Genomic DNA, 14348 nt, shown 5'->3' on the forward strand with positions numbered 1-14348 from the left:
TCAGATGACACTAGCTGATGTTAGGTTGATCTCATTGCAGGGCTCATGCACAGTGGTAGGTGCCGCTCATTTTTCAAAATTGATATTTGAACCTTGATTTTGTTCTTCTTCCCTGGTATTTTGTTTTGCACACTTTATTGATGTGCTTTTCATTTCCTGTATTTACATGACTTTTTAAAAATATTAATTTCCCACCTGAGTTTTCCTTCAGTGTTGCTGATTTGCCTGTCCATTTTGCTGATGTTCTCTCTGTTGCTGCTTCTGCAGACTCGAGCCTGACTTCATTTGCTTCTTCAGATCTCCTCCAAGGTTACTGACCATTTTTTTAGTAAACTTTTGAGACCTTCATCCAGAGCCTTGCGCATGTCAGAATTTTAGAATGTAGTAGTTGAGAAATTTAATTTTTTGAAGGAGCCATGTGGCTTTGACTTTGTCATTATTTTTGCACTTTGTGTCATTATTTGCATACATGTTAATTTGATTGTCTCTTCTGGTTTTAGTTGGAGATCTTATTGATCAGCCTCCTCATATGGGCTCAGTCTTCAGTACCATTGCTCCATGAATATCTGTATGGGTAGTCGCTGTGTGAGTGTTTAGTTAGAGTTTTACTGCTGTAAACAGACACCATGGCCAAGGCAACTCTTATAAAGCACAACATTTAATTAGGGCTGGCTTACATGTTCAGAAGTTCAGTCCATTATCATCAAGGTAGAAGCATGGCAGCACCCAGGCAGACATGATACAGGAGGAGCTGAGAGTTTTATATCTGCATCTGAAGGCTGCTAGATTTCCAGGCAGCTAGGATGAGGGTATTAAAGTCCACCTCCACAGTGACACACGTACTCCTTTAATGTTAAAAACTATTTTTGCTTGTTTACCATTATATATGGCAATAAAATAAATATCTTTGTGCATAGAACTTTCTATATTTCGATTTTTTTTATAAAAAAACGAACAACAACAAAAATAGATCATGAGAAAGTCAATGGTTTTGTAGCTGTATAGGGTGTTAAAATGCGTATGTTTAATGTATCACTTCCAAAATGCACTTCTAGAAAGTATAAGCTTATCAGTGGTAGAGGGTTAAGCCCTATACTTCTGTCATTCCCTTTGCTACCCACTGATAAAAGAAGGTAGAGAAACAGTAAGTGGAGGTTATATACATGCTACTTAACCATCCATCCAGTGTGTGCAGGCAATTGGTAGGAAACATGGGCCTAATTTGGACTGAATTCTCATGCTTGGTGTTCCAGGTGATGAGTGAGGATAGGGTGAGCCCTTCATGGATGGGGTTATAATCAGCTCAGAAGATTCATATTATAAAATGTAAAGGTATTTCTTAGTTTCAGCCTTTTCTGCCTAGGTTAAAATATTTTGGCATATACCTAGGAATTTTGTTGTTAACTTGCCAAATTATTAGCTTTCTTTTTTCAGTTGAATAATGCCTCTTTCAGAAAAGGATCTTGAGAAAATATTTGTGGTGACGCAGGATTATATGGGTAAATTCCTAAGATAGTCTCATCACCCCATCAGCTCATGTTGCCCTTGACTACTGTGTTATATTACACATGATGATTCTGAGAAGTCTCTAAGTCACAGATCACTGTGATGAAAGAAAGAGTTGGGGGTGGGGGAGAAAGGAAAGGAAGGGAAGGGAAGGGGGAAAGAGCCATCTTTACTAAAATAAATTTACCTACAAATTTTTATATGTGATTTTCAGAAGACTTAAAAATAAAATTTGAGTGTTGTCTGGCTATTCCTATTTTATGAATGGAACACATTGGTTCAAGATGAAGATAATTGCTTTTTCTTCACTTATAAATTTGAAATCTATACTGTTAGTATATTTTAGTTATTAATTAGAAAGCCATTTCCAATCATCAAAATATCTAAAAATATAGATGCAAGTAAAGTCTGTTTAAAATGACACTTCCACTCAAAAATCCTCCTCCCACTGTTTTTGTTGTTGTTATTGTGTTGTTGTTATTGCTTGTTGTTGTTGTTGTTGTTTTGGGTTTTTGGTGTTTTGTTTTGTTTTGTTTTGGCATATTGACCAGAATCCCCCTGTAGATCATAGCATATACCCTCTGGATAAATATTCTTTTGTAATGAAGCTTCTAAAAACTGGATGAGTTTGTCTACCTACAGGCCAGTGTTAGGTGAATAAGTTACCAAAATGTTGTTCATGTGGCTGAGTCTTCAGAATACCCACAGTTTTCTATGTAGGACTCTTCTCCCTGTGCTCGACACTCAGAGTCAGTGGTTTATGCAATGTGTGCAGTGCACATGTTCAATGTCATGTGTGCACTCCAGCATGCTCAGCAACAGCTCATGTCATTGTGTCCAGTTGGCACAAGCCCTTGACTTTGCATGTAATTCTTCAAAGAACTACTGGAGGGAATCTACCTTGAGACAATACATGGAATAGTTGCCATGAACACTTTGTAGATGAGACCCTGGACAATGGTATCCAGCAGCTCATAGAATATGGCTGGAAGTTGGGAAGAACTTCCTAGTCCTTGAAGCAGAACCTGAGTGTCCTGAGAGGTCAGGGTTGACCATCCCATGCAAAGAACTTGGTGACATCCTCCTCCATGACACAAGAAAACTTTTAGAAAACTTTGGGTAAAGACCTTTAATGACAGAGTTGGGGAATAGATGCCATGACCCCAATGATTTCTAAGGCATCAGCACGAATTGCTGGGGGGTACTGATAGCACCAGTCTGTTGGCATCATTTCTAGAAAGGGAATGTACATCAATAGCTATTCAAGAGAAGTCCGCAAATGGAGAAAGTCATAGCTTTGTATTTGGAGTTCTGAGTGTAGCCTCCATGATAACTAGGCCTTTCATTTCTGGAAAGGACAAAAGAGCACACAGTTAGCTCTAAGGGATTTTTCTCAAACTTCTGCTGCCTGATTGGTCCTGCAGTTGAAGACTTCTTCGATGCAGTCACTTTAATGTCTTGTCTCAGATGCCAATGCTGTGCATTCTTATTTATCATTACATTTACTGGTGAGGACTCCCTCTGTTGTTACCTACACTGTGTTCAGTAAATCTCTTACCTTATATATTGACAGCATCATTTCTTCATGATTCCCTGGGACAGACAATATTAGTTTAGGCCTTCATTTGTTCTAGAGGTGGTGGTTAAAAGGCTCATGGAATATTGTGAAATTGCTGGGAGAAACAACAGACAGCAGAAATGCTCAAGGATGCTATGTATTTACGTAAAGAGCTGGCATTGTAGAACGGTCTGCACAAGCCAAGGATTTTATAGTGTGGAGTATTTCATGGCCTTTCAAGGATGGAGGAAATTTGTTTTTAAACACTGACTACTTTAAAGACACCCTTGAGGTGCAGACTCTGTGCTGTACATGTTTCACAGCCTCTAAAGGGATGAACTTTTTCCCACAACATTTACATTCCAAAAGCGATTTCAGAGTTGTGGAAACAGACTGCCAGATATTTCAGAGCTGTGAGTCTTGTGGGAATGCCTGTCTTTGAGGTTAGACAAATAAGTTGAAGTCAGTTCTGACGTGTCAGAGCTATCTACACAAAGTAGACATTTGTAGTTTTGAAAACCTGCAGAATGCAATAGTGTGAAGAACCCTGACTGCATTCTCTGCTCTCTTCGATCCTTTGAAAACATCAGCAAGTATCATGTGTTTAGGTGCTAAATTCCTGTGTTGTCTTCTTAGCAATTAGGCTTTTATCTCTCCACATTGCTGTGTGGTGTTCCTAGCAACTGCAGACTTTCACTGACTGCAAACTCAGCATCATATGCTTAATCATACAGAGGCTTCAGTCCAAGCATGTTTGTCTCTAAGCTATGCAGTTCCAGAGTTTGGACATTGCAGAACCTTCATGACACACTTTCTCTTTGGTTTTGGCTACTGAATTAAACTGTCCAGACTCTTCTGCCCCCACCAATCAGAAACAGAGCACGATGCTGGGATGGCTTTCCACTACCAACGTAGTTGTCAGCACCAAGAGCTTGAAAATGAAAGTTGAAGATCTGCAGATGAGTCAGAGTGTCCCACCCCTTGGCCATCTCTGCTCTTGGCTCTCCTCTCCTCTAATCATTTGGACTGCAGTAGGAATTGAAAATTCTGTCTCTGGTATACTGCCCTTTCTTATAAAGATGGTACCCCAGCCTTCTAAGACACTCTAAAGGGAAAGGCTTTGTCCTCCTTAGAAAGCCAGAGTTATTAATATTGGGCCCCAAAGAACTACTCTAACTTCTCATTTGCTCTATTGCTTTAACAAGCCTCTTGTGGATAGGCCACTGCACAAGGACACCTGAGGTGAGTGAATCTGGCTGGTTTTTTTCTAGAGACTTTGTGCTAATTCAAAGGCTGTCAGCTGGAACCACATCAGATTACTGAAGGAAAAATAACTGTTTGAAAAAAGTCTCACCCTGGATTACTCTCTTGAAAGTCAGTGTTCAGTAGCCCAGCTTCATTTCAATCCAGTGTTGGGAAGAGCACTGTTAATATGTATTCCTTGGGAAAGGTTCTTAACTACTGAAGGATTTCTAATCTATCATACTCATTAGGAATTGGGGGTTAGGTTTAAGTGTATGCATCTGGAGTAGATACACATATTTACTTGACAGTTCCTGCTACTGAAGCTATTACTCAACTTTATTCTATAAACACTGACAAGTAAATTAGATCAGAAATGTAAATACTGATATAAAATTAGAACCCTCTCAAATGATATAATTGTTTGCTTAAAGAAATAAAATGTAGTCTTCCTAGTCTTCATTTCTTTTTAAAGATTTATTTTTGTTTACATATATGTATCTGTGCATAGCTGAATGTGTACATATGTGCAGGTATCCTCAGAGGCCAGAAGAAGGCAGCAGATTCGTGAAGCTAGAGTCATGGGCAGTTGTGAGCTTTTAGATATGGGTGCTGGGAACTAAACTCAGGTTCCCTGGAAAAGCGCAAACACTTTTGCCCACTGGGCCATCTCTCTAGTCCCATACTGTTACCTTTTTAAAATAAATCAGAAAACAATTAAAAACCTTCAAAAATTAAGTCATCTAGTAGGATGATGAAAACAAGATAAATAAGCTCATAACTTCCTTTAAGTGATAGCAATCAAGAAATTTTATATATATTATATGATATATGATGTGTGATATGTAATGTGTGATGTGTGATATGTGATATGTGATATATGATATGATATATAATGATATATGATATATAATGATATATGATATATAATGATATATGATTGATATATATGTGTGTACATATTTGTACATATGGTCTTGTTTTTTACCACAACCAAATCCTCCAGTGACTATAAGCTGCTTGGGAAAGAATTTATTAAGAAATGCAGGAGAGCTACCTGAATTCTGGTTAAGATGTGTCCTGAATCTAATTGTGTGGCTCTGAATCTTGCTTTCTGTATTTAATAGCTGTTACCTTAAGAAAGCTAGACCTTTCTACATATATGTGTACAGAAAAAGCTAAAAATATACATGCCATATTATGAGAACCCTCTATTTAGGATAAGCCTAGTTTTCCCAACACAATGTAGCATTTATTGATGTATTCATTTTGAATTGCTGCTGTAAGAGATTCCTATAAACTAATAAGCTAAAGACAACACTAATTTATTATTGTGAAGTTCTTTAGGTCAGTCAGTAGAATGTGGCTGAACTGACTGCTCTATTTAGAGGGCAAAGGTCAGATCAAAGTGTTGTTGAGGGCTAATTACTACCTGGAGAATGAGGGGATATACCTCCCTCCATTTTTTGGCAGAAATTAGCTCCTACTCATTACCAGACTCAAGGGCCCACTTCAGCTGGAAGAAACTCCCAGATTTTAGAGGTCACCTGCGTTCCTTGGCTCTTGGATCCCTTCATTTAAAAATCATCAGTGGAGGACCATGTCCCACATACATTTTTGATCTCCCTAAATGCTTCTTCAGCCTCATCTGTCCTATGCCGCCCTGTTTTATATCATATACCATTCCTTTTCCCACTTTTCTGATGTTCAGGACTTATAGGATTGAATTGTCCATCCAGATATAAGCATCGTATTTTAAAGTCCTCTAACTTGTAAACTTAGTCATATCTGTAATCCCCCTTCACACCAGTACTTATATTACATTTATTTGATTGTGCAATCAGGGGATGAGAGTCTTGAGGTAACAGCCTTAAATTTCTCCAATCACACTCAAATCGTTTAAATCATTCAAAGCCACAGGATTAAAGATAAAATCCCTAAGAGCAACCAACTCAGACTCAGACGTGGGTTTCGGAGCCCTCAACTATTACATGTAAACATGATAACATTCCTGTTCTTATTTCACATTCTGTCCACACTTAAGGCTGTGGAATCCAGTGTGGTGTCCAAAGTTAACAAAGCAATAGAAAAGAGTGAGAATGGCATGCCCTCCCACCCAAGGGGCAGCTTGTACATCCTGTTCCCTCTTTTTTAAGAATGGTTTTTTTTAGAAGTCTTTTTTTTTTAAATAGAGACTTCTCTCACTCGATATATCTTGACTATAGTTTCCCCTTCCCTCCACCATTCCCAACCCCGACTCCCACACATACCTACACCCTTCCCCCAGATCCACTCTCCCTCAGTTTCCCTTCAGAAAAGAGCAGGCCTCCAAGAAACAATAACCAAACGTGACAAATTGAGATACAGTAAGATAAGGCAACAGTCCTCACTTTGAAGCTAGACAAGGTAACTCAATCGGAGGAAGAGAGTCTCAAATGCTGGCAAAAAGACTCAGACACCTACCTGCTCACACTGTTAGAAGTCCCACAAAAACATTAAGCTAAAAGCCATTACATAAGAACCTGGTGCAGACCCTTGCAGGCCTTGTGCTTGCCACTCATCTCTGTGAGCCCGTATGTGTCCTGCTTAGTTTATTTGGTGGGTTATGTTCTCCTGGTATCCTGCATCTGATTCCTACAATTTTTCCATAGCCTGGAAATATTCCGTGGTATTCTTCTATCTTCAAGGCGAGAGACCCTATGGAGAACTCCAACTTAGACTTTCTCTCCACCTAATGTCTGGTGACAACTGAACAAGGCATCAATCTATGAGTATAGCAGAATATCATTAGAAATCATTTCATTGTGTTCTGGTTTTGTTTTGTTTAGCCAGTTGTGTTTGGTTCTACCCTAGGTCTCTGGGCTATCCAGGTTAATCAGGTAGTATAGGGCATGGACTCTCTCTCGTAGTGTGGACCTCAAGTTAAACTAAACATTGGTTGGCCACTCCAAGTTCTGTGCCATCATTGCCCCAGTACATCTTGCAGGAAGGACAGATTGTAAGTCAAAGGGCTTGTGGCTGAGTTGGTGACCAGGTTTCTCTTTCAGTAGCCTGCAGAGAACCTTCCCACACCAAAAAAAAAAATAAAACTTAGAGGTGAAGGCCCCATGCAGGCACACCAGCTTGACCTCTCTGTGTTCAATGAGCTGTATGGATGGTATCCCTGGCCATGGGGCCCTGCTGTCAGTTTTGGAGAGCAATCCTCTGTGGCAAGGACAGGGAGTTATTTGTTTGTTTTACCCCTTAGCACTATTTAAAAGTTAAAACAAGTACATTTTATACCCTGAGTATGTGCTGTATGTATATGTGCGTGCATGCATGTGGTAAGCACTTGTCTGTGGATATCTGTGGAAGCCCTAAGAGACTTGAATGGCTATGTTTGTATAGTGGGTGGAACAGCTAACCCTGAATTCCCAAGGCTTAGGAGAGTCCTTAGCTGTAAGATGGAGAACACAATGGCCATCTTCTAGGAAAGAGGAGTGGCTATGAGAATTTGAAAATGCCACCAGGCTCTTGGGCTGTTCCTTCAGCCTGCTGCAAGGAACTCTGCACATGTCATGGTAATAGTAATGAAATGACTTTATTCAAGAAGTCATTGCATGGTCTCCCACCCTGAACGTTTCATCCCTCAAGCCAGCTAGTAGCTCAGTCCCAGGTACTATCTGAGGCACCCTTCACTCTTAAGTATCAAGTGAAATTGTTCTGAGATTGAATAGATAAACATAATGGTAAGACTCATCAAGATGTGAATGAAGGAATTTTTTTCAGCTCTTACATTCTCCTCTGTGTCCAGCCTCCTGTGGTATTCCTTGAATCCTCTGACTCACTGACCCAGACTCAAAACTCACCCGTTCCTCTTGTTCTTTAAAATTACAGCTTTAAATAAAGCTCAGTAATGAAGAAAATCTTTTTCTCCAAGGATATAGATAGATAAATAGATAGATAGATAGACAGACAGACAGACAGACAGACAGACAGATAGTTTTTCCAAAGTCTTCCTGGTAACAGCTCTCAGCTTCACCAACTCCTTCTTGTTAACCATTTTCCCAATGATTTGCCCAACTTCAAAGTTGCCTCCATTCCCAGACTAAAGCAATCCACTGGCTCCTATAATACATGAACAGGTGAGGTGCCTCATGGACCAAAGCCTTTGCTGTACCACAATTCCTCATAATTCCATAAAAACGGAATCAGCCATTTCCTATTATCTATGACGTGACCACTTTCTGACTTGTGCTCCAAACACGAAATGGTATTTGTCTCATGGTTCTGCGGCCCTGTTCTTAAAGGAATTGCCTTTGTCATCTTTGTTTTTGTTCCAAAGGTGTCCCTCAGCCTAATGTAACTTGGTTGAAGAGAGGAGGATCTCTGAGTGACAATGTTTCCTTGCTTTTCAATGGATCCCTGTTGTTGCAGAATGCTTCCCTCGAAAATGAAGGAACCTACATTTGCACAGCCACCAATGCTCTTGGGAAAGCAGTGGCAACCTCTGGGCTCCGCTTGCTGGGTGAGTGTCCATCCTAATTGTTCCCAATGTGTCCTGCAATGTGTAAAAAGCAGGGCCCAGATTTGTTGACACTGGAGTCAAAGTGTGAATGGCACTGGCATTTCAAAGTTCTTACCTCAGCCATCACTACCTACTTAAAGTCACTTCTAACACCTACCACAGCAGTTCTTTCCTCAGAAGTTACTCTTCTGCTTAAGTGACATGCAATTTTCTGCTCAGAATTAGGATTTTTTTATATCCGGCCTCTATATCTGCTTAATTCTCAACCTTGATTGTGTATGGGTATTGTAATGAGGTCTGTTACAGCCAAGATGACTGAAACACCCATGCATGCACACACACCCGAACACACATGCAAACTATCATCTTTCTCTCTTTTTCCTTTTTTCCTTTCTTCCTTCCTCATTTCCTTCTTTCCTTCTTTCCTTCTTTCCTTCCTTCCTTCCTCCCTCCCTCCCTCCCTCCCTTCCTTCCTTCCTTCCTTCTTTCTTTGGGGCCTCCAGGCATATTTCTCTCATTGCAAGAAACATCCTTTACTGCTTTTTTTACAAACACCAACGACCTTAATCCAGAAGGCCCCTGGAAGGCCTACCTACTACTGGAATACTTAGCCCAATTTTTTTAAAAGAAAAAAAAAAAAAAGAAAAGAAAGGAAAGAGAAACTCTGATCTCTATTTAATACCTGTCAGATCCTGAAACATAATGCTTTCCAACAGTTCCTTCCTTTGCATCTAGTTCCTTAACCAAAACTATAGGCCCCTCCGAGGTAGGAAGCATCTGATATTTCCATTGCATTGCTGAGGAAACAACACAGTGTGGAGCATGGCAGTCAACCAAGTATAGAATAACTCTATAATGTTATGATGGGGGAGGCCACGCCAGAGTTCCTCAACGCCTCAACCCCAATGGCAAACGCAGGATGTTAGACTGCTTTCTTTTCCCTCCTGGGTGTGATATTTGTAGTTCATCAGTTCTTTTCAACAAAATGAGCTGTAAGATTCAACCAGTGACACCCCTGTTTCCTCTAGAGCTTGGAATCAGTTGAGAATAAACCACAGAAGTCAATATGGACACCGGAGATCATTTATCATCTCTCTTTCTCCAGCACCTAACCCAGGTGTGAGTGTTACCTATGTTGGTTAGTGAATTCACCTGGACTACGGGAGGGTCCAGCATGAGATTTAAGAGTTGTATGACAGAGCTTGCCTCATGGCCTTCCCTGTTAGCAGTTAGGAGGCCTAGATACACAAAGAGATGCAGGTGCCCCAGCTGGAAGCCAGAATGTCGGTCATACAACACTAGCACTTATTTATGATTTGGGATTTGCAGACAATATGTTTCTAGGTAGCCAAAGTTGGCTCCAAACTCTTCAACCTACTGCCACAGCCTTCCAAGAGCTGGGACAATAGGTGTGGGCCACCATTCTTTGCTCAGAGTGAATGTTGGCCTCCATTAAGTCTCCTGTCATTTAGAATAATACAGAGTGGAACATGGTTATTAGTGTTTTAATTTTGGAAGCTGGAAAGTAACAAAAGAATTAGATTAAAGTCAAAATGTGTAGCATCCTTTGTCCATTCTGTTCCTGGTGTTCTTCTGGTCCTGCAGGGTGGATGGGAAGCAGGGCAACCTTTATCTTCTCAATGAACCTCTGCAGGTACCTGAAGGCTTCAAAACTGAAAGCACTGGCAGCTTATCAAAGTTTTTCAGCACTGGAATGAATTCTTCGTGTTCCTTTCAAAGTCCCTCAGCTAATTTCTCTTTCCTGCTTATACCAAGATCTGCACCTTTCTCTTTTCAAGAATCCCACTGAGCCAAGCAGCTCCCAGTGCTAGCCACTCATCTGAGAGATCAGTTACCAGCTTCTTTCTACTATCCTTCAACCCTGAGGCTCAGACTTTACAACCTTCCTAAAAATCCCCTTCTCATCACCAGATGAGTCCCTCTGTGGACCATGGCTCATTCTCCTATTCCAGAGTTCCAATCTGCTTCCTCCAGTTCCTTTTCTAATAATGACGGATGAATTTTTTTTTTCTATCTTGCAAGGAAAGCTGACCTGATAAGCATGAAGAAATGCCACACTTTAGCAAAGTAGGTGACTCTAAATACCCTTACCACCTCACTCCACTATGCATGCACACATGCATGCACGCACACACACACACTCACCCACACAGCAGCTACTCCCCAGACCTGTGTAAGAGCATCCATGAACACACATCACTCTAATAGGGAAAGTTCATTTCTTCATAGTTGTCTTTAAGAACTGGAGTGAGAATTTGATGGCTTTTGATTGGTAAGATGTGCTACACATTGCTTCCTCAGAACGAAGAGAACCGGGCAGTAAGACTGAATTTCCTAAGGCCCAGAAAAGGCGAGTTCTCCAGGCACCCAAAAACAGAGCAAACAGCAACAACTCAACAGGAAAGCCCCTGCCTCAAGGTATGGAAGTCTTACTTTTTACATATTTCCTTTCTGAGCCATGTATTTTTCTGTTGGTGACCTCTATGCTTTTCTTTTGGGACCTATACCTGGGCATTTTACTCAGGTTTCTTACTTGACCCTCAGTCTTTGGTAGTTCAACCTACTCCTTTCACAGTGGGACAGATTTTTTTAAATGAGGCAGCTCATAGAGCTCATATCCCTGATACACATCATTATTTGCGACGATGGAGATAATGATTTTCCAGTTTCAAGACTGTCATCACCTAAATAAATCAACGGGAGCTAGTTTTTCAAGAGTTGTGGGATCCAATCTTTCAGTTTTCTGTTCACACACAAATTTCCCACACAAACCGACTTATTATGCATTAGTATATGATTGAAAGAACATCACCAGGTGTTGCAAGCTTGAAAACCTCTTCAGAAGGCCAAGAGAGTAAGGTAGAGGTAAAAAAAAAAAAAAAAAATCAGGAAGGATAATTAGGGAAAAAATCTCAGCTACTTGTCACCCAAAAGTAGGTTGGGATGGCTGAGGACAAACCAAAACTACTGTCAGACCACATATTTTTATTATATAGAACAGTGAGATCTATGTCATTTGGGGATTTGAAATGTTGAGGATTTTCTTGCAGCTGTACACTATGTCATATAGGCATGTAGGGCATCTAGAAGGTATAGTTTCTAAGAGCCTTGCTTCCTGAGATGCAAGGGGGAGTCTAGGAAGGGGAAATGATGTTAAGCCATCTGTTAACACTGTTCCTGATGACACCACTATTTAAGATACTCACGTATTTCTTCCTTTTAGGTGTAATGCTACCATTATTACACGGTCAAATATTTATTCATTGGACATTCAGTGATACGTGCTGAGTGCTTGTTTCTCAGAGGACTGGGGATGATTAGTCTTTGAGAAGCTTACGGTCTAAGAGGGAGCACTCATGTGAACCGTTCTAAGGCAATGGAGCGAGTGTCATGAGAAAAACATGGCCAACATGCAAGGGCACTGCTGAAGAAGAGACCAACCTCTCTCTGGAAATGTCACTTAGGTTTCTGTGTATACAATGACATTTGTTCTGGGAAGAGAAAGAAGGACCCTCCAGTAAGAGAAACTGGAATGGGAGAAGACATTTAGATGTTGTATTGCCATGGGCAAAAAGATCACAAGAACCCCTGTAACTAATAAAATAGTAGATATTCATGAGGCCAGTGCTACTGTAAGGATAAGCCTTGCTATAGACAACACTTGGCTTATTGGGACTATTTTACATCGTTTTAGCACCTTGTACACAGGCTCCGAAAGTACTTATGAAGAAGTGTATATAAACACTTAAATGTGAACGCTGCAAAGTGTGCCAGCCCTTCAGTGACTAATTGGGCTAGCATTTTATAGAGAATTATGTGTTAGGTTAGCTATTGTCACTTCAATGATTATATGTGGCATACCCTGTCCTAATATTGAACAGGACAGTGTGTATGGATTTGGCCTTCTGGTAGGAAAGATGAACAGGAAATAAGTAATCAAATAAATGTGTATATTACTTTGTAGCTAGGCACTACAAATGAAATGATCACAGCAATGGAGTGTATAATGTTTGGTGGTGACTATGTTTGGAGATGGTAGTCAGGACAGGCCTTCTGGGGAGGTCTAGACTTAACAGATGAGATGGAGTCCTCAGTGCAGTGGGGTGATGAAGGAGTATTCCCAGAGAGAGTACTCACCATGATTGACAGGAGATGAAAGGAAGAACACCAACGAAGTCCAACTTGGTGAACCAAAAAGTTAACTTACAGGAGTGTGGGGAGGGCTATGTGCAGGAGTAGAAATGCCTCAAAGGCAGCTGTACCCACACCAGCATGATGACAGACAGCTGGAACCTTGGAGCTCACTGCAGGACTTTCAGGCAGCCCAACAGGTCTGAGTATCTCTTCAGGCAGCTAGACTGATGTGAGTCTCCTCAGCAGACCTTATTGTTTACATAGCCTTGGGGAAGGAGGGGTCTTATGCATCTGTTTTTTTTTTTTCATAGACTTAAATCCTTTTAGAAGTTCCTGGGTCTCACTGAGCCTTGGAAGAAAGTGGTACACAAGGGGGAGACAATGGGAGATGCAGATCAAAACCAGGAGATTCAAGTTCATGCCTACTAGGATAGCCAAAAACATGGACTAAATTCCAGCCAGCAATATTTCAATGAAAGCTGCCATATGGTATTGAACAGAGACCACACTGGAAAACTGTTTGGCACTTTGTAGTTAAACATATACCCATCCTTGGCCCAACAAATTCTACTCACAGGTTATTCATCCAAACAGACTGAAAACATGCTCACACATACACACACACACACACACACACACACACACACACACACACACACACGGTTTATACATGGATGTTCAGTCTTATTCACAATAGCTGTTGACAACAGAATGAAAGACTGTGGTGTATTCAAAAACTGTGTATGATTCCATAGTAAAAAAAAAAGATACAATATTGATATTCCCAACAATATGAGTGAATCCTGAAAATAATGCTCTAAGCAAAAGAAGACAAATACAGAAGCCCAGAAGCAAGTGAAGCTAATGCATACTGATCGTTAAAACTCTTGTGGTTGCCTGGGAGGGGAAAGGGGCTGACTGGAAACTGGCAAATGAAGGCTTTGATGGTGTAAAAAATATTCTGCACCTTCCTGTGGATCATAGTTAAAGGAGTTTGACAATTGTGAAGCTCATAAAATTAAGATCTGAGCACTTCATTGTGCACAAATTATACTTTAATAAAAGCCTAGTGTTTCAAAAGAAAGGGACATGCATCCTGCCTTGCACTGAGACCGGCAGTTAGACATGTGTGGGTTCCAGTCTCACTGACACAAAGCAGACACTAGGTAACTTACTTAGTTTCATTCAATCTCTCTGCCTCTGTAAATAAAAATAACAGCTTTATAACAGAACATGGAAGAGTCAATAAAAAAATAATCCTTATTTCAAAAGTGTCTAACCCAGCACCCAATCACCCTGGAGAGTCTCAGTAAATGGCCATCTTGAAGAAAAACTGTTTTTAAGTAAACTATAATTCTGAAGTGACAACTAGAGATACGA

The 14348-nt window shown here is 40.5% G+C and overlaps 1 protein-coding gene across 4 annotated transcripts in view; it reads left to right on the plus strand.

The window, feature by feature from the left end:
• Window positions 1–14348, plus strand: part of Adamtsl3 (ADAMTS like 3) — a 285243-nt gene that overhangs the window by 255691 nt on the left and 15204 nt on the right. For 3 of the 4 annotated variants that reach the window (XM_076937029.1, XM_076937035.1, XM_076937030.1), the window contains exons 24-25: window positions 8631–8813; window positions 11136–11252. In XM_076937029.1, coding sequence (XP_076793144.1) covers window positions 8631–8813; window positions 11136–11252 — 300 coding nt within the window. Of the gene's footprint in view, window positions 1–8630; window positions 8814–11135; window positions 11253–14348 lie in introns of those variants that run through there. The other variant, XR_013111364.1, reaches the window with a different exon arrangement.

Source organism: Arvicanthis niloticus, chromosome 1 (genome assembly GCF_011762505.2).
Source record: "Arvicanthis niloticus isolate mArvNil1 chromosome 1, mArvNil1.pat.X, whole genome shotgun sequence".
In the NCBI taxonomy this organism is placed as follows: Eukaryota; Metazoa; Chordata; class Mammalia; order Rodentia; family Muridae; genus Arvicanthis; species Arvicanthis niloticus.